Below are 20,892 nucleotides of genomic sequence, written 5' to 3'. Positions count from 1 at the left end.
AGCCGCGGCGGAGTTTGGAGGGGAGGAGATGAGAAGGAGGAGGAGGAAGGGGCGGTGGGTGTGCGGGGCGGCGCTGAGCGGGGCCGGGCCGGGCCGGGCCGGGCGCGGAGCTAGCGGCGGCCGGAGTACAAGGAAGGTGGGTGCTGGCGGGAGCTCCGGTAAGAACGCTCCGTGCGCTTTGAAAGTTAATGACGGGGGAATTTTACGTGTCGGGAGCAGAAACTGGCGGCCGTAGGTCGGGTACGAGGCTACCGGCGTTGGAAGTGAAGGCTCACAGCCTGGCCACAGCCCGGCTCGCAGAAGGTGTGCCCCGCTGCTGCAACCCCAAGAGCTTTTCCTGGGGAGCAGCAGTTACACCAACTTACCGTGCGGTTTGGTAACAGGAACCAGGTGGTTGTGGAGCTGGCTGAACTCTGTCGTGTTTTGGTTGGTGTTTTTTGTCTCTGAGTAAATTGCTGAAACCATACCCGTTAGTCTGGAGTCGTGTTTTAATGTGCCAAGTGTATTTACTTATTTCTTCAGTATGGAAAGAAAGAGGCTTTTTTCCTTGTGAGGAAACAAAAAGTCACAGAACAGCAAAGATCTGTCAGAAACTTATTTTTTTTTCCTCGAGGAGAGGCAGTGGCAGCTTCTCTCTCATTACAGAGTGAACAGGCTCATAGTGTTAGAGCGAGGCTTATGGAAGGAGACCTTAAGGTGAGCTTCCCTTGAGGTTAACTTACTGTGTCCCACTTGAGGATCTGCTCCACTAACACCCTCTGAGTTATTCCAGAGATCTAGTTCACAAACCAGCTTGTTTCATTTTGTCTTAGGCAAATTTCCCTCATAACAACCTTTCAAAATAAATACGTTTCCTTAATGATAATATTTTTGCATTTGATAGCCTGAGAGAGAAACAGCTGAAGGGTAGATATGGTAGATAGACTTGTGATTGGAGCGGACATGGTGAACAGAAAGAGCTTCTTGCACTCTTTCAGGCAAGAACTACAACAGTCAAGTGATACTGAAAGGCAAAAAAATGAAACAAGTGAAAGTGGGGTTTTGTGCATCATACTCAGGTCAGCTGTAGAGTGTTTTGGCTCTGCCCCTACTCTACTGGATGCCATAAAACTCATGTGGGTTCAAAAGCAACCGGGTGGAAGAAATCGAAATTTCAAGAGAAGTAGAAAGTTGTAACCACCTGCTTTGGGTGCTGCTGAGCTGTGAGAGAATAGAAAAAGAAAGAACATGTGGAGAAGATGGTGGAGGATACTTGTTATGTTTTTCCTCCTCTTTCCAACCACCTGCTTTCAGGTACTTTGAGACAAATTCCTGGACTGCATGGGCCTGATGGGTTTGATGTGTCTGTTCTTCCATGCAGATAGCTTTTCTGAGATGGTTGTAGAAAGGGAAGTGAAATTGTGCTGCATTTGTGCACCTGGGGGTTTTGGTCCTATACATCTGATATTGATGGGTTTTGTTCCAGTTCCTGTGTATCCTCTATATGCTACCCAGCTGTAAAAGCATTTGAAGATCACTAAGAGCCCTGGCTAATGCTTTCTGACGTGAGTCTTATAAATGAACAATTCCTAAGGTCTGTAACTTTTTGGAAAGCAGCAATGGTGTGATAGGGGGTACATTCCGGTTTGAATTGCTTGTACTGACATAACCCTTGTGCTGGGATTACACTGGGAACGCAGGAAAGGGACTAGGCACTAAACATGTTTGTGTACTGGGCTGTATACATTTTGTGGATGACAGCCTATACTGAGCATGCTATTTTCTGGCCTAATATGCAAATTATTCTAGTCAGCCAATAGGCTGTCTATGATGATCATAAAATGCCCTAGTGGCTGAGAGCAGATCCCTGAAATTCTTCCGAAGCAGTTCAGGTAAGCTGGGAAGAATTAACCAAAGTTAAAATTAAAAAGCACAGAGTCGAAGCTTTGTCCCGTCGTGTGCCATCATTAGGTAAAAGAAAACACTGAGTGCTGATGCACAGGATTCAGGGAATCCCAGAACATGTTGAAACGTTGGTTGAGAGCAAACAGGTAAATTTAGAGATTCTTTCTCACATGGATCTTGTCAGCCTGGCAGCTCTTAGCCTGGCCAGATACGGATGGGGGCCTCAGCAGGCATCCACAATGTACAGTATGATTTCAAGAGGCTTTGTGTCCACCAACGGGGCAGAGCAGAGCATAGCATTTTCAGAGATCAGCAGAAAGATTTCAGGAGAGGGCGATGTGGGGATTTTGTAAGCACATTAGCTGTTGATCAAAGCAGGGAGTGGAGCACCAGAGGGGTGCTGATGTACCTGCTTGGCCATTAGTCTTGGGGGTTACTGTGTACCTACGTGACAAAGTGACTTCATGTAGGAAGTGGGTAGGGAGCATGAGCTGTCCTGATGCATGCTGAGGAAGTGAGTTTTGTCTCACCAACAAATGATGCTTAAGAGAACTCTAGCAGGAGCTTATGGCATTTGTGTAGCTGTTACAGCTACACGAAGGCATCTGGAGTCATACAGTGACTCCAGCTTTTGAATTCTCCCAGGAAATATGTAAAGGAACTAAGAGAAGCAGCAGATGAGTCACAAAAAGCTCATTTCTGCAACATAATTTTACCAATTAACATTTTCTACCACTGTACCCCTCCCACCACCCTGAAAAGGGGTGAAGTGAACCCAGCTACTCTCATGCTACATTGCATCGTGTGCATACAGGGAGTGCCAAATATTGAGGGAATTCAGAAACTGTTTCCACTGTATGAAAATGATGTGCTGGGCACATTGAGCTAAGGCAGGACTGGAGGATCCCATGGATCTGTAGCACTCAGACCTCTCTTTGGAGCCTATGAAATCAGCTTGCTCCTGCCACACTGGAGGAGAGACCACAGATAACAAGCTCCATAGTACAGAGATGTGTGGTTTATAAATCCATATGAGCTGGAAGGTTGATGATGAGGAGGAGGTTGGTGTGCACAGCACTGTGGTCAAAATGCAGGTGGAGAGGAGGAGAATGCTACATATGCCAAACAGTACATTGTTTAGTTCCCCAAATTTCCTTGTAACCGTCACACACAGGAGGCTTAGGTAAAATAGCACCAAAATATATTTCTTGCTGTATAAGAGACATCGTATACTACATGAGATAGTTACATACAGGTGAACTTGCAATGCGGAGTGTCATGTCTCAACAGAGTTTCAGAAAGCGTCACCAGGACCACAGGAGTCACACCAGCAGTCCAAATTTTGGGCCTTGGCTCTCTGGCAGAGCTATTTTACCTGTGAAGGGAACAAAGCCTCCCAGACCTGAAGCCTCAGTACCTGAAGTACTGTGTGAGTTTTGAACTTGGTGAGGCTTTTGAGAGAGACTCCTTGTATTTGGGCACTTTTCTGTCTCTCCCCAGGTCTGCTGTAGAAGGAAATTAGGTTGCTTTGATGTAATCTCTTCTTTTTATGATGTTTTCTTCTCCCCATCATGGCACTTTGAAATGCTATGCAAGTAGACAAAGGTATAGGTTTATTATACAGATAATGGCTTCTGCAGCTTATCACACAAGCTGCTTCCTGTTTTTCAGCTAACATTTTCCTCTTTTCTTTTGTAATCTGTGCAAGGAGTAACGTTGTCCCTGCCACTTCTGTACAGCTGACTCCATATGATCTTGAAGCACCCGTAAAGGTGAAGACTGTGGGCACCCCAGCAGGATGCAGCAGTCACCAGGACTTTGTTTGGCCATCAAGCTGGTTGTGCCTGGGTTGATCTTGGACAGAGCATCTTGAAGAGCTCTGCAAGGAGAAGAGACCACAGCAAAGCCCAGGAGGTATGTTTGTAGCTCCACTTGAAATGGTCTTGTTGATCATCATTTCACAAGGTGACTTTGGCAGTGAAGACTTTGACTGGAAGGGGGTAATTTACAGTAGGGGCTTGCAGGCAGGAGTCTGCAGACAGTGTGGTGGAGAGGTGAAGGAAATGGAGGAATATTCTGAGCTGTTAATGGGAGCTTTTCTGCAGCGCTGTGCAGTCTTTCCTGCCTCCCTGTCTAACAGGAAACTTCCACCCCATTTTACAGTGCTGCTCCTTGCCAATGTACACAACTGCTGGCCCTTCAGGGCTGATATTTACGTTTTGCGGTAGTCTGGGGGTAAAGGTTAACCCTCTCTCCACCGTGGTAGTTGTATTATTTCAAACTCTCATATCAGTTGGAATGAAGCTGTTAAACTCTAGATGGCTCCATATTAGAAGAGAGTAAACTCTGTTTACTGGTTGGTTTTGTTTGGTTGTGTTTGCTGGGTTTTCTTAATTATATTTTTAATAATTTACTATATGTTTTTATTTTCATTGTTTTTGTCTTGACTTATGCCTTTATGGTACATTATGTCCTTTCCAAACATTGATACTCCCATCTCTTGAAGTCAGAGAATTTAAACATTCAACATACAAGCAATTGGGCTTGAGAATTTTCATGGCCGACTATCCCTGGACTTTCCACAAAGTTCCTGCTTTAACAGAGCTGCAGATCCTCTGACTAGCAGGACAAAATAGTTTGGGATGTACCAAGGGATTTTCTGAGAGATTTTTCTTTCCAGGCCTCCACCAGAACAGCTTCCATCAAAAGTTATTGTAAAGCAGTTAGGTTTAGTCAGGGATGCAGAGGAGCCAGGTTCACTTCTCTCATGTGCTGCTGTCTTCTTGTGTGACCCTGCAGAAGTCATCTGCCTCTTTTCCTGTCCAGAGATCAGAGAGATAGACTTCCTTTACCTCAACATATCTGTCTGTGGGACATAGATATGCAGGATTTAATGTCAGATATTTTACTGCAGTTGTGGGGATCACTGATGTACCGAAGGCAACTAGAAAAAGGCATCCAGCCTTCTCTAAAGATAGAGTTGGGACTGAGTGGCAGGCAAACAAAACAACTTGCAGTCAGCAGAGCAGGTTCTGTTAGGAAACACAGATCTATGTATCCCAGGCAATGAGGAGTCATGTTAAGCACTGGGACAAAGTCGTATGTGATAACCATAATTGCCAAATCTTTGCAGAGCCTGTGTTTCCCATGAATGTGGTGAGAAGCTGCCTTTCCTCTTGCAGAAGCACAAAACAGGCTGTGGTAAACTGTAGATTTTTGTTGTTTTTCCTTAGGGCACTGTGTTAAGTCTTCAGAGTCTTAAAATTGGCAGGCTTATAATTTAATTAGGCTTGGGTCTAGAAGTAATGACGTATTTTTCCACATGTTTTAATTAGAGGTCCATAAGGCAGCATGTAAGTAATTGTAGTTACTTAGCTCTTTAGTTGCCCATCATTTAGAGGAAATCTAAGTATTACATTAGGCAGGCCAAAACAAGAGAGCGAGCTGTGTGGACTGAGGCTGGTAGTGGGTGCTGCTCTGTTGCAGGGGCATGGGCTGAGGCTCCAGTGTAGGGAAAGTGGGTGGAAAACCAGACAAACTCGATAGGATCAACTGATCTAGCTTTAATGCCAATAAAAATTACTCCTACAGAAGCTGCATGATCCCTATCAGTAGATAATTTTGCAATGGAACTAACCAGCTATCAGCAGTAAACACTAGCACATGAATAAATTAACTTTCCCAGCTAGCAGCATTGAATAAACAAGTAGTTTAAAGTTTAATTCAGACAGACAAAAAAACTCAATCACTTCATTACTTTCCTCCTTCCTTAGCTTCCCAGGAACACTGTCCCCTCTACCTTCCCTAGAGATCCACGAACTGACTTGATTTGTGTAGAGTAGAGAGAAAACCAGAAGGAATTAACTGTGTTTGCAGAGTTGGTCCTGCAAACAACTCGATCAAATTTGCATTGCTGTGTGAGCGGGTGTGTATTAGGCAAAGATACTTTATCAGGGAGAACTTTTCCCAGAGTGTTTTTGCCTGGAGGAGAGGGAATTGTTCCCATAGCTCCTGCTATCATATGGTAATAGTGTTGGTTGCAAATACACCATGACCTGGTTTCCAAGGAAAGGCATAGACACTGTTTTTGCCTCCAATGCCTCTGAGGGAAGTAAGTAACAAGTGAGAGAAAGCCCCTGTTTTACTGCTCTCTTTGATTTTTTTTTTTTTGGTTGTTGTTAAAGCTGCTGACATGAAAGCACTTACATGCATTGATCCCTCTCTCCATTCTTCTCTTTCATTATTTTCCAGCCTCAGTTCTGCTGCTCCTATTCTCAGGACCTATTCCCTTTTTATTTTTTTAACCTAAGTGATATGCAAGGAGCCTGGTTTGTGCTGTGTATCAGCAGAAGGGTTTCTCCATAGGGGAGAGAACAACATAGTAGGGCAGAAGCACTCCTGCTCCTCTGCACCTGCTCTCTCTGTTTTCTCTCCTTCCACAGACTTGCATTCAGACTTGTCCTTCTCATCGAACTCTTGCTCTATGGCAAGCACACAAGCAGGTTGCTCCACGACAGCATTCATATAGAGTACTATGTATTTCCAATCCACTGGGAGGGAGTACTGCCTACTCACAGCCTGAATTTTCCAAGAATCCTTATTCGGATAGCAGCCAGTGTGTCTTGTCACTTCCCACTTCAGGTTACCCACTCTCAGGCTGGTTGTGTGGTGTGACAAGCAGGTGTGATGACAGAGAATGAGATGATTCCCACCAGCTGGCCATCTGTGCAGGACACCAAAATCATTTATGGCAACTGTTGAGAGTCACAGACCTCTTTGATGGGTAATACTAAAGTAGAAAAGTAGTATAAATTCAATAGGGCTACACATAAGGGAGATCACAGCTTTCGTATTTCTGTAGCTCAATGTAGTTAGTGGTTGAGCTTGAGCTTTTGCTATCTACTCAACAGGTCCTTCAGGGAGGGCTGGCAGAGAGCAGACGAGAGGGGCCAGTGGACATTGCCTGGTACATACCTTGTGTTCCTCAGGGAAGTTGCAATGTTTGCTGTTGCTGTTGCAGGCAGGGTACAAGCTTACTCAGGTACCCCTGCCTGCATGTCCTGCTGCTGAACCTGTTGCTTTCAGTGCTGCCTGGAGTGCCTTTCCATCTTAACGGGTCAGATCAGCCTGCTCTGAGCAAAGATCCCTCCTGCGTCCCTTGCTAAAACCCAACCTTCAAAGTGGGATTTTCATACTTACACCTTCAGGAAGGCTTCTGATGCATCTTGGCTCCACCAGGCTCTGGTCTTCCTGTGATGGACCAGGCTGGTTCATGACAGCTCCACCCTTCAGGCAGCATCTGGGGAGCTCACAGGCTCTGTAGATCCACCTGGCAGCTTCTGCCTTTAATCACTCAAGTGCTCATGTTTAGCAGAGCACAAGCTACATCAGAAAAGACACAAAGGAAAGGGAATGAAGTACTGGGAGCTGCAAAAGCCTTTGTAGTCTCAAAGTGGTTGACAAGCTGTTAATAAATCAGTGTGATCTGAAAACAAACTGGGAACACCTCTGCAGTGCATAGGAAAGGTTGAAAGAAGACCATAGATTTTGATGAGGCCAATGGCACATTTGCCCCTTTTTGGACCAGTTACAGCAAACTCTTGGGTACTTTTTAGTTACAGATGGTCTCTATTAAAAGTATCTTGTCTGAGCCTTCACTATTCTTCATGGTTGAGTTTACCCTATGGGAGCTTTTGCTAAGTGGGAAGAAGGAAAAAAGAGTAGATGTTAAAATGTAAATACCCATAGGTCTTTGACTTTAGAGTTACAGAAAAATAACCTTGAATAATGCAGCTATTACTTTAAAAGACAGCTTTTTGGAAATTGCTTTATTCCCAAGAAGGCTGTTTCCCATAGCCATAGATTAGTCATTTGAGAAATAAGAACAGTCTTCTGGAGGGGTTGGGGCTGATTCTTCAGTGCCAGGGGGATCCACTATCTATTTTGCCCCAAGGCAGTCAGCTTTCATGATAGGTGATTTATACTGCTGGTAACAGCGGTGCAAGAGGTTGTTGACTATGTGGACTGCAGGTAAGACTTGCTGTGCAGAGCAAGAGAAGTGTGAGAGTTGGTAGTTTGGTTTGCTGAGGGTGAAAGTAGCTGCATATTCCTGACATTGGCATCACTATGTTGCGCAGACTGGGAGCTGCTGTTAGTCCAGATACATTGGGTTTATGCAAACAGCAGAAATAAATATGTGAGCAGCAGCAGTAAAGCCCTGGGCTCTGTAAGGATCCAGGGCTCTCCATATGTAATTCATTAGGGTCTTAGTAAAGTGGAAACATGCCTTCAGAGCGGCAGCATGAGCCCAAAGCCTGCCAATTTCTCTGCACTGCTGAAGGAAACCTATTTGTTTCTCTGGGTTGCTCAAATCCTTCCTTAACCCTTTATAAAGGGGCATCCTAAAAGAGAGCTGAATCCACTGTAACCCTGGTGGATATGAGCCACTGGAGGTCAGCCTGAGCAAGAGCTTGTTTCTCTGGGCGGGATCAGGCTTGTGCTGACCAGAGCAGCTTCCAGGCTGGCTTTTCTCCACTGCTCCTGAGCACCTCTCTGGCGGGGAGGAGATAGTCGGTGCTGCTGGCAGAGGATCAGGGTCAGGTGCAATGCTGCTACCCACCAAAAGCTTCACATCACCAAGGCTACATCATTGCAAGCGGAGCTGGCAGAGCTCATGATGCTGGGCTTTTGTCCTGGCTCCTGTTTGTTGGGGCAGTGACTTCCTGGGGAATGCTTCATCCAGCCCATCTTGCACCCTGTGCTCTGGGACAAACTGATGGCCCTTTGCAGTTCCTTATGTCTTTCCACCAGCTGTGGAGAGGCCTCAGATAATTTAGTCTGGCGAACTAAGCGAAATGCAGATTTCTCCAATGGAAATCTTCACAGTCTAGCTGTGACTTAGACTCTAATGTGACAAATAGATAATGGGTCTGTTAATCAGACTGATGCAGGTGTTTATTCTTGGCCAACATGGAGAGGGTAAAATCCACGTTTTTTTTAAGCAAAATTACAGAATCACAGAATCCCAAGGGTTGGAAGGGACCTCAAAAGATCATCTAGTCCAACCCCCCTGCAAGAGCAGGGTAACCTAGAGTACACCACACAGGAACTTGTCCAGGTGGGCCTTGAATATCTCCAATGTAGGAGACCCCACAACCCCCCTGGGCAACCTGTTCCAGTGCACTGTCACTCTCACAGTAAAGAAATTTTTCCTGATGTTCACATGGAACCTCCTATGCTCCAGTTTACACCCATTGCCCCTTGTCCTATCACTGGACATCACTGAAAAAAACCCAGCTCCATCATCCTGACACTCACCCTTTACATATTTGTAAACATTGATGAGGTCACCCCTCAGTCTCCTCTTCTCCAAGCTAAAGAGACCCAGCTCCCTCAGCCTCTCCTCATAAGGGAGATGTTCCACTCCCTTAATCATCTTTGTGGCTCTGCACTGGACTCTCTCCAGCAGGTCCCTGTCCTTCTTGAACTGTGGGGCCCAGAACTGGACACAATATTCCAGATGCGGCCTCACCAAAGCAGAGTAGAGGGGGAGGAGAACCTCTCTTGACCTACTAACCACACCCTTTCTAATGCACCCTAGGATGCCATTGGCCTTCTTGGCCACAAGGGCACATTGCTGGCTCATGGTCATCCTCCTATCCACCAGGACCCCCAGGTCCCTTTCCCCTTCACTACTGTCCAGCAGGTCAGCCCCCGACCTGCACTGGTACATGGGGTTGTTCTTCCCCACATGCAAGACTCTACACTTGCCCTTGTTGAATTTCATCAAGTTCCTCTCCGCCGAACTCTCCAGCCTGTCCAGGTCTCGCTGAATGGCAACACAGCCCTCTGGTGTGTCAGCCACTCCTCCCAGTTTAGTATCATCAGCAAACTTGCTGAGGGTACATTCAGTTCCCTCATCCAGGTCGTTGATGAAAATATTAAACATCACTGGTCCCAGCACTGACCCCTGAGGGACTCCACTAATCACAGACCTCCAGCTAGATTCTGTCCCATTGACCACAACTCTGCCTTCTTCCTTCCAACCAGTTCTTGATCCACCTCACTATCTGATCATCAAGCCCACACTTCCTTAGCTTATCTATGAGGATGCTGTGGGAGACAGTATCAGATGCCTTACTGAAATCAAGAAAAACCACATCTACTGCTCTACCATCATCCATCCACCTAGTTACTTGCTCATAGAAGGCTGTAAGGTTGGTCAAACATGACTTCTCCTTGGTAAAGCCATGTTGGCTGCTCTTAATGACCCCCTCATCCTTGATATGTCTAGAGATGGTGTCAAGAATAAGTTGTTCCATCACCTTTCCAGGGATGGAGGTAAGGCTGACCTGTCTATAATTACCCAGGTCCTCCTTCTTGCCCTTCTTATAGACTGGTGTGACATTTGCTATCCTCCAATCCTCAGGCACCTCACCTGTTTCCCACGACTTACCAAAGATGATGGAGAGTGGCCCAGCAATGACCTCCGCCAGCTCCCTCAGCACCCACAGGTGTATTCCATCCGGACCCATCGATTTATAGATGTCCAGATTACTTAACTGATCCCTAACCCAATCCTCATCCACCAAAGCAAACTCCTGCTTTATCCTGACTCCTTCTGGGGCTACAGGAATCTGGGTCCCCCAGGGAGAGTCTGCAGGAGTAAAGACAGAGGCAAAGAAGGCATTCAGCACCTCTGCCTTGTTTATATCCTCTGTCTCCAGGGCACCCACCTCGTTCAGCAGTGGGCCTATACTGCTTCTTGTGTTAGTTTTACTCGCTAGGTATTTGAAGAAGCCCTTTCTATTGTCCTTGACCCGACTTGCAAGATTAAGTTCCAAGGAGGCCTTAGCTGTCCTAATTGCTTCCCTACATCCTCTAACAGCTGTCCTATATTCCTCCCAAGTGGCCAGCCCTCCTTCCATAATCCATAGATTCTCTTTTTCCATATGAGTTTGCCCAGCAGTTCCTTGTTTAACCATGCTGGTCTCCTGGCTCCCCTACTTGACTTCCTACTCATTGGGACACTCTGATCCTGAGCTTTGAAGAAGTGGTCCTTGAATGCTGACCAACTATCTTGAGCCCCTTTACCACCTAGTTCCCTTTCCCATGAGACTTCCCTTAGCAATTGATTGAAGAGGCCAAAGTTGGCCCTTCGGAAATCCAGAATTGTGGCCTTGCTAGGTATTCTATTCCTCCCACACAAGATCCCAAACTCCACCATCTCATGGTCACTGCAGCCCAGGCTGCCATTGACCATCACCGCTTCGAACAGACCCTCCTTGTTGGTGATCCAGCAGCGCTCCTCTCCTAGTTGGTTTGTCCACCATTTGCATTAAGAATTTATCAGCAGTGCACTGGAGGAACCTCCTAGACTGTGAATGACTGGCTGTGTAAGTCTTCCAGCAAATATCGGGGTAGCTAAAATCCCCCATGAGGACCAAGGCATGTAGTCGTGAGGCTGCTTCCAGTTGCCTGTAGAAAGCCTCATCAACTCCTTCATCCTGATCAGGAGGTCTATAATAGACCCCCACAACTGTATCACCCGTACCAGCCTGTCTCTTAATTCGCACCCACAGACTTTCCACTTGCTCCTCATCTGCCCCTGGACAGAACTCAATACGTTGTAGTCTCTCTCTCACATAAAGAGCAACTCCAGCACCTCGCTTTGCTGACCTATCTTTCCCAAAAAGGACATAGCCATCCATGACCACATTCCAGTCACGCGAGCTGTCCCACCATGTCTCTGTAATTGCCACCAGATCATAACCTTTAGACCGCACACAGATTTCTAACTCCTCCTGTTTATTCCCCATGCTGTGTGCATTGGTGTACAGGCATTTCAGGGAGCGAGCAGAGCACGCTACTGGCACCCTTGGGAGGCGGGAGGTCTTCTGGTCTTCATTAATACTAGAACAATGCCCCACTAGTTCAAACCCAGCTACAACCCCCTCGCACTTTGAATCTAACCTGAAGCTCTGTGAGTGAGCTCTGCTAACTCTTGCCCTGGTACCTTTTAGGGTTAGGGTTAGGGACAGGGCCTATACAACTACCCTTTCCCTCAGATGGAACAATAGATTGAGAGTCCTCCCTAGTCCGCCATCCTTCAAGCCCTACCATGTTTCTCTTGGGCTTGTCCCTAACAGGCCCAGTTATCTCCCCTTCCCCCTTCATATCTTGTTTAAAGCCCTGTCAATGAGCCCTGCTAACTCCTGCCCCAAAAACCTTTTCCCCCTCTGGGACTAGTGTATCCCACCTGCCACCAGCAAACCAGGTGTCTCATATAGCAGCCTATGATTGAAAAACCCAACCTCCTGCCTTTGGCACCAGTCCCGTAGCCATACATTAATCTGCAGACTCTTCCTATTTATCTCTTCACCCTTGCTTCTAACAGGTATGGAGGCAAACACCACTTGCTCTCTAGACCCTCTAACCAGCTGTCCCAGGGCCCTGAAGTCTCTCTTCATTGCCCTTGCCCTCCTTGTAATAATTTCATCACTGCCAACCTGAAAAAACAGCAGTGAATAGTAGTCAGAGGCTGCACCAGATCAGAGAGTTTCCTTTTAACATCTCTAATCTGAGCCCCAGGTAGGCAGCAGACTTCCCTGTGGCATGGATCAGGTCGACAAATGGGCCCTTCTGTGCCCCTCTGAAGGGAGTCACCCATCACAATTACTCTTCTTCAGTGCAGAGAAAGGAGAGGAGGATATCCCTGAGAGCCAGGGTTTATGCAGGGGCTGTATAACTCAGGGAGGATCTGGACAGAAGACCTATGCACGGTGAAGATCTAGGGCTCCTGCCTTCCTTGGCTGTGAAAACTCACCTTGATTCCTGTTTGCAGGAGCTGGGGTGACTCCCAGAGGGGTGGGAAGGGGAAGGGCAGGCATGGGAGAAAGTCCCAGGCTCTCATGATGGATCTGCCCCATTCCCCTCTCAACACCCAACAGCAAAGTCCCACAGCCCAGGCTGCACTGGGGTCCATGTGGGAAGGAGAGGAGAAGGAATGGGGTGCTGTGGGTGTTGCTCCCTTCCAATAGGGAGGTGCCTAGTTGAATACAAGTATGACATGCTGCAGTCTGCTCGCAAAAACTCCAGACTAGCAATGCTTCAAGGATACGCTTGGGGAAGTCCACAGGGTAAGTGCCTGGTGGTTTGTAGAAATTATTTCAGTCAGTGGAGCTATAATTAGAATTGTTTTTCGGGTTTTTTCCCACCTTCCCAAAAGAAGCCCTAGAACCAGGCTTTAATTAATGAGCCTTAATGAGCCTTTCCTTTGGTTTCACCTTGCAAGATTTAACATTTCAAGCAATTACAGCCTTTCAGTAGGAATTCAACATTTCTGTGTTGTTGTAATCTGTATTGTAAAAGCCAAGGGAAATATCTACTGGTTCCAATTGCTTCTCTGGCCATTATAGGTACACTTTACTTTTAATTCTGTGACAGTATGAGCTCAGGTGATTTGTCCAAGCATGTTGCCTATGGATAGTGTACAGGTGCAAACACTGCTTTTCATGCCTGTAATGTGCCCACTGTAGGGGTTTGTACACTTTTGGGTACTCTGCAGCTTCGCTGGCTGTTGATTTATCTTTATAGATTGCCAACAGGAGCAGCAGCTTTTCTCAGGAAGATAAAGTTCTGCACATCTGGCTGATAGCAGCTGGAAGTGACCATTGAGGCAGCAGTCTTCACAGGTATTCCCTGTGATCAGACCATACTTCACTTCCCCGAACTTTTGCTGTGTTACTCATAATACATATACAAATGTCCATAGTCAGATATGTGTTATTTCCTCTGTTCTTATTTCTCTATTCTCTCTCTCTTCCCCAGTTGCCTCAAGTCAATAGAAACCAATGGGTAATTATAGTATATATCCTTACGTGCATTTTCTAGCACATTTTTTCCTTCAGCTTGGTCTTCTTTTCTAGTGCTTCCTTTAGCTGGCCATAGCTTGGCTCATAACTTTCAACACTTTGAGTACACAAGGGAGAAAGCTTATCCTCTGATTCTGTGGGTTTTGTAGGGTTTTATGAGTGCTGTGTGAGCCACAGGAGAGCTGCAGAATTCTTCTGCATCCTCCTTATAGACAAGACATGCACACTGGGTTGAAGCACAGAGCAAGGAGTGGAGCTCCGCTGCCCATTTGAAGAGTGCCATGTTATTTTCTGGTCCTCCTGCAAGTGCAGCATCACACAAACAGCAGAGCCTGGCTGAAGACTGCCTTGGAGGTGAGGTCTGAGAACCTCAATTTGAGAGTGACGCAGGTCAGCCTCTGCCCTGTTCTCCTGGGAGGGTTTGTCCTGCTGGCTAATGCAGCACAGAGTTCAGCGGAAGGACGACTTGGTCTGCGGCTCAACTTTTTAGAAGGGTGTGAAATTCTCCCACCACCTTGTTCCTTCTTTTGCGTCATTGCTCAGCTTGCTGAGTTGCCAAAAGCAAACTATGCTAAGTGTTTGAAGGTGTAAAACTGCCCAAAACAGCTCTTCTTGCAGGGAGAAAACTATGAAAAACAGGCAGTGAAATACATCAGTGGAAACCCCAGCTGTTTTCTGGGTGGGATACAAGTGTTGCTGTCATGGATCTAACTAGCAATCCCTCTTCTGGTCCAGCAGTAGACAAAAGCAGATTCAGAGAACAGAGCGATGGTCACAAGAAACATTTTTATTGGTAAAAATTTCCTGTCAGAAGTCTTGGCAGCTGGTAATTTCCTGATGTTGTGATTCCAGGGAATTCAGCTTTCTGTCCATATTTATGTATCGGCAAAGGCAACTCTGGAAACTCTCAATAACCAGCTGATTGCCTAATTTCTTTTTGAATCTTGCTGAGCTCAAGGTCTTTAAGGTACCTTATTACAAACTACAATTGTGTTGTGTAATAACGTGTTTTCTTACACAACACAAATGTGTTTCCCTTCTATTTGTTGCATGTCTTTTTAATCAGAACATCCCTTGCTTTACAGAAGCAAAGGATAAATAAAAACACCCATTTACTTTTTCTGAATCATTCAGTACTTTGTATGCCAGCCAGTAAGCACCCTGACCAGGTTAAATGCTGTGTATGTGTCTGTATAGCCCAGCTGTGTAGTATGTGTTGGTTGCAAGATGAGATCAATTTCCATTAATTTTCTCAGGAGTCTTCTTGCATGTAAAAGAGAAAATGCAAACAATTTACAAAACCAGACACAATGGCAATGCCAAGCTTCCTTCCTAGTATAAAGTCTTTGTGCAAAAAAATGGAACCTCGGTTCTGTCTATACTATGGTAGCACTGGAGAAAAAGAATACTCATGAGCAAGATAACCAGAGGTGGCATCTGGTCAGTGCTACCTAGGTGGGTGTTTCAGGTGATTCTAGGTGCCTGTTGCTGTCTGCCACATGTCATTCATTTCCTCCTCCAAAGAAGACTGCAAGTACAGTACATTGCTATGCCTAGGAGGGGCTTTGAATGCTGCATGTGGTAAGAAATAAGAGTTTGGCGCTTGAATCAAAACCTGATGAGATTTGTGGTGGCTCTTATGTCCCACAGGATTTTATTCCCTGGTCTTATATTGTACCTCATGAAACCTCAGTCTTTTGTAGGGGCTAACTTTATACTGTTTAAAGGCAAATGACCTGTGCCTAAAGAGCAAGGCTGTTGCCCTCGTATTAATGTACCAAGCCTGGCTGTGGATTGCATTGGCAGTTACAACAAGAAAGTATGAATTTAATACAGATGGAGCAGGAGCAACAGCAGGATATAGGTAGTGGTTAACTACGCTTCTGGACAGATGTTCCTTAAGGTGTGCCTAGGAGTGGTTGGGATCACACGTGGCCTGATTCTGTGTGGACCACTGCTGGTGATGGTGATATAATGTGTGTTATGAAAAACCAAACCAAAACCAAACCACAACAAAGCAAACGGATGGAGTGGGGGATGTAATTGCTGGCTCCTGATCCTCTCATCTGACCGGACGCTGGCCCAGATCAGTGGGAGATCCTCCCTAAACATGGGATTTGGTGGAGGAGCTGACATTTCTTACCGATGATCCTTAATTCCTTCCTCCACAGGGAATTTGAGCCATGTTCAAATTTTCTGGATTTCTTGACCTCCTTTTATGGCATAATAGTGTCTTTTGGTTGGCAGTGCCAACAACCTTAGGAATGTTCTGGTAACTCAGTGTGGATCCTTTGCTCATCACCTGCAAAGAGCAAGTCCTCAGTGCTGTGCAGGTGATTTCTTGCACATCCTGGTCCAAGTCCAGACCACACTGGGCTCCAGCAGTCTGGATTACTAGTTTCAGGCAGGGAGGTGTGGCACTATAGCGTTTTTGTTGTTTTGCCTAGCAACAGAATATTTGGCACTGGGTGGAAGCTGGCCAGGGCTACCATAGATAGAGCGGTTTGGAGCAGTGGAGGATGTGCTTTCCCTTTGCACTCCCTTTTGTTTGTCCTGGCTCTCTTTTTGCCTTTGGGAAGAAGGCAGAGGGAAAAGGAAGATTTGGTCCCTGAATGAGGTGAGCCCTGTTCAGCCAGGAGTGGTAAGGTTTGTCCTTGGTAACTAGGGAGACCACCAGGCAAAGGCACAGAGTGGGCTTCACAAGGAGGTCTTACCGCACAGGTCTTCTCACTCCAAAGAAAAAACAGGGGCAGATTAGCTGTGTTTCTCTCTGCAGGGCTTCCAGCACATGGCTGGAAACCTGGATTTGGTTAGAGGCAGCTTCTGAGAGTGACTTTTCTCCAGGAACATAGGTACAGGAAGGATACACGTAAAGGGGACACCTGGATTAGACATCGAGCTGGGATTAGTTTGGAAAAGAAGTGAAGGAAAACACCTGCTGGCCAAGGGAGAAGGTGGGATTTCTTGGCTTTGTGGGGGGATAGGTCTGTTTTTCTCTTTGTTTGTACCTGGAGGTTGCTTGTAAAACCTGTAGAGACCTGCTGAGCTGTCTTCTGCAACATAGGTAGGTGTTGGCTTACCCTGCTTCCTTTCCTGGTCTACACCTGGTGCCCCCAGGTGAGATAGGGATGTGGCATTTCCTTATCCTTTCTGTTGCCCCCAGAAGAGAAATATCAAAGAGAAAGATGCGCAGGGAAAGTCAAGGAGAACATAATAATGAAGCAGCTGTACCTTAACAGGCTGCATTTTAACTGAAGCTACAGCTTGCAAGACCTGACATTGGTGGGAATGGTAAAGATGCCTGAGTTAGTCTTGCAGCAAGTGTTGCATGTGCATCTCTATACTTAATTTTACAATGGGATCTGCAGACATCTGAGCAACTTCTGGTGACCCCACCATTTTATTCACTCTGAAGCATTCCGGAACAACTTCTTCTCAAGAGAAAATACTGTGAGCTGTTCAATCTAGAGGCAAAGTAGAGTTAGTTTAAGCTAATCAGAGCTAAGTTTAGTGCTGCACATGAGTGTGGGCTCCGGTCTAATTTTAATTTGAGAATCGCTACAGTGCTGCTTGCACTCAGCTGGTAAAGCTATATGGAAAGATGATCACTGTGTTTAGTTTTTATTGTGGTAACACCTCAACTGTTAAGTTGCTATACAGAAATGTAACTAAATACCCTGCTGCATAAAAAAGGGCTGTGTGCGTTTTTGCAGTTGAATCTGAGAATGTGTCACACGGGAGAGAACAGGATGGCTGTGCTATTTCTCATTACTACCCTTCCTGCCCTCAAAGGTTACACTATGTAGTGATTCCAGTGTATGGAAGTCTTCATCCATCTCTCTGTTCAGGGTAGGTTAGCAATGTTTTCCAGAACAAATCTGGACAGAGGGAGGATGTTGGGCTTGTCAGACCCTTTGGGGAGAGGACAGGAAGGAAACTGATTTCCCCTTGGACATCTTCACAGGCCAGCTCCAGTGTTGGAGACAATGAGGATGCTCTAACTGAATTCTAAAGTTTTCTGTTTAAAATACTAATATCTATCCTTAAGCATGCATTCTTTGCAGACTCACAAGAGCTCCCCTTGCTGCTCCCATTGAATCCCCTGGAGTTACTCGGGAAAGTAAACAATCCTTCCTACTCACTTGGAGGACAGTCATGTTTCTGCCAATGCAGGGGTTGTTGTACTTCAGTTCGTGACTCATAAGAAATGAAAAAAAAAGGTTTGGAAAATAAACAGTGGGAGTCTTGTTCCAACACTGTTGTTTAGCTGGAAATTATCTGAAATCCAAGTTGGTTTATTGCCTTCAGTCAGCTAATTCAGGCAAATGAAATCTTTGACTATTACTATGGTAAAGTCTGACTCTCAATTAACATGATGATTAAGAAGAAACTGTGTATTTCCAGTGGCCTGTCCTGCTAGGATGTTGTTTATCCCATAGACAGACCAGAGTGCACATGGCTTTGTTAGAACCTGGAACTACCTCTGATGCTTTGCTTCTGATTTAAAATACCATCACGTCTGTGTTTACTTGCAGGATGAAGAGACACAAGTGTCCCTGCAAATGTCCCTCACGAAGGAAGATCCTGATCCTGTGTGTTACGGGGTGGCTGATAGCACTGCTGAAACTCCTCCATGTTGAAAGACACTTTCTTCCTTTTAAGGGCATTTATTTGGTTGAGCCCTTCTTAAGCACTTCTTCTTATGTTAGGAACAGGTATTCCTACCTAAGAAATGAGTTCCAGTATGAAATTAATTGCTCGTCTATATTTGAACAAGATCCCCATGAAATTGGCAAGAGTTTAGAGATAAGAAGAAAGGAGATAATAGATTTAACTGATGAAGATGTTGTCGCAATGACAAGTGCTTGCCATGTGTATCGTTCTCTTAGGAAATATGACCTAAAACCTGTTTCTCCAGAGGAGGAGAGTTTTCCAATTGCCTACTCTTTGGTTGTTCACAAAGATGCAGTAATGGTAGAAAGACTCATACATTCACTGTACAGTCATCAAAATATTTACTGCATCCATTATGACCAAAAAGCAGCAAAAAGTTTCAAATCTGCTGTGAACAATCTAGCTAAATGTTTCCCCAATATTTTCATTGCATCGAAATTGGAGACAGTGGACTATGCACATATTTCACGGCTGCAAGCTGACTTCAATTGTTTGTCTGATTTGATGGAGTCTCCAGTTCCCTGGAAGTATGTTATTAATTTGTGTGGCCAAGATTTCCCTTTGAGGTCAAATTTTGAGTTGGTGGTTGAACTGAAGAAACTCCGTGGAGGAAACATGCTGGAAACTATAAAGCCGAGTAGTAGCAAAAAAGAACGATTTACTTATCACTATGAACTTATGAAAGTGCCTTATGAATATGTGCAGATGCCTGTAAAAACCAACATTTCCAAGGATCTGCCACCTCATAATATCGAGGTATTTGTAGGCAGTGCTTATTTTGTTTTAAGCAGAGAATTTATTCAATATACTCTTAGAAGCTCTCTTGCAAAGGATTTTTTTGAGTGGTCAAGGGATACATACTCTCCAGATGAACATTTCTGGGCCACTCTTGTACGTGTTCCTGGGGTCCCTGGGGAAGTTCCAAGGTCGGCCCAGGACATAACAGACCTACAAAGCAAAACTCGTCTGGTGAAATGGAATTATCTCGAAGAACATTTGTATCCCCCCTGCACTGGTACCCACCTTCGCAGTGTCTGCATCTATGGGGCTGCAGAATTAAGATGGCTTCTGAAATATGGACACTGGTTTGCCAACAAGTTTGACTCCAAAGTGGACCCTGTCCTGGTAAAATGCTTGGCAGAAAAGCTGGCAGAACAACAGAAAGAGTGGGTATATTTGTCGTCTGATAAATACTTTCTGCACATGAATTCTATGAATGCCTCTCTATAAGCAGCACTGTCTTCCCTGCTGTCAGTACTGTGTGCTGTTATGGCACAGCACATGAAGTTCCTCTGCCTTGACCTGCTGCAGATTATGGACAAGCGACATCTGTTCTGCCTGAAGTTCAGGGCCCTGGAGAGAAAGGCGCCTGGCCATTTATTTATAAAAAGTCATGCCTCTCTGATTAACTGTGTTGTAGATTGCCACAATAGTTCTGTAACTGTTCTTCAGGGTGATTCTGAGAGGGTGAGGTTTGCTTTTGGAGGCTCTGGTGCTGTCTGTCCCAGTAGAATATTTCAGAGACGTGTTTTGCATCAAGTGTGTTTGTGTTTTTCTGGGAAACTCCAACACATCTGCCTGCCTGGTTCATTTTTCTTCACTTTTGTTTTTCCTAAAGGTATGAAACAAAGACCTCTCTATCTGCTACCTCAGGAAAACTGGAAGTGCCCACCTCATGGACAAAACCAAGAGGTCAGCATGACACCAAATGAGCCATGTGCCCTTATCTGAAGTCCCAAACTTCCCATCTGTGGGAGCTAACAAAGATCTTTGCAATGTGAATATGACTGGACAATATAAGGGAAAGATCCTTAGATACCACAGTGTCCATAGTGTTGTTATCCCAGCGCATTTGTGCATTGCTTTTCCTTCTGTGAAGCACGTGCTTGGGTGCTATGCCTTGCCTATGAAACTGGTGGTGGTTGAAACAGAATTATGTGCTCTTATTCTTCAAAGGCTTTTACAAGCATGCCCTAAGGGCAGTCACTGCATCTCCATAGAGTAGATAACCATGCCCAAAGGAGGTCAATCTTCATTTCTATCTTTGCCCATAGAAATAGCCTCCTGTGAAATCCCAGTCATAGAATCATAGAATAGTTAGGGTTGGAAAGGACCTTAAGATCACCTAGTTCCAACCCCCCTGCCATGGGCAGGGACACCTCACACTGAACCACATCACCCAAGGCTCTGCCCAACCTGGCCTTGAACACCACCAGGGATGGAGAATTCACAACTTCCTTGGGCAACCCATTCCAGTGCCTCACCACCCTCACAGTAAAGAACTTGTTCCTTATATCCAATCTAAACTTCCCCTGTTTAAGTTTTAACACGTTATCCCTTGTCCTATCACTACAGTTAAGAGTCCCTAATGAAGAGTCCCTGCCCAGCATCCTTACAGGCCCCCTTCAGATACTGGAAGGCTGCGATGAGGTCTCCACGCACCCTTCTCTTCTCCAGGCTG

The 20,892-nt window shown here is 45.6% G+C and overlaps 1 protein-coding gene across 1 annotated transcript; it reads left to right on the top strand.

Moving 5' to 3' along the window:
* Nucleotides 1-3,600: 3,600 nt before the first annotated feature.
* Nucleotides 3,601-20,753, top strand: GCNT4 (glucosaminyl (N-acetyl) transferase 4). The gene is made up of 2 exons (XM_057406138.1): nucleotides 3,601-3,798; nucleotides 18,293-20,753. Exon 2 carries the CDS (start codon nucleotides 18,294-18,296, stop codon nucleotides 19,659-19,661), a length of 1,368 nt encoding a protein of 455 aa, XP_057262121.1. The 5' UTR covers nucleotides 3,601-3,798; nucleotide 18,293; the 3' UTR covers nucleotides 19,662-20,753.
* The last annotated feature ends 139 nt before the right edge of the window (nucleotides 20,754-20,892 follow it).

The sequence above is a fragment of the Pezoporus wallicus genome, unplaced genomic scaffold (genome assembly GCF_028554395.1).
Source record: "Pezoporus wallicus isolate ANWC-B61680 ecotype Strahan unplaced genomic scaffold, APGP_CSIRO_Pwel_v1 contig_7506, whole genome shotgun sequence".
Classification (NCBI taxonomy): domain Eukaryota; kingdom Metazoa; phylum Chordata; class Aves; order Psittaciformes; family Psittacidae; genus Pezoporus; species Pezoporus wallicus.
Note: the sequence above shows the minus strand (reverse complement) of the source record. Positions and strands in the feature narration are given on the sequence as shown.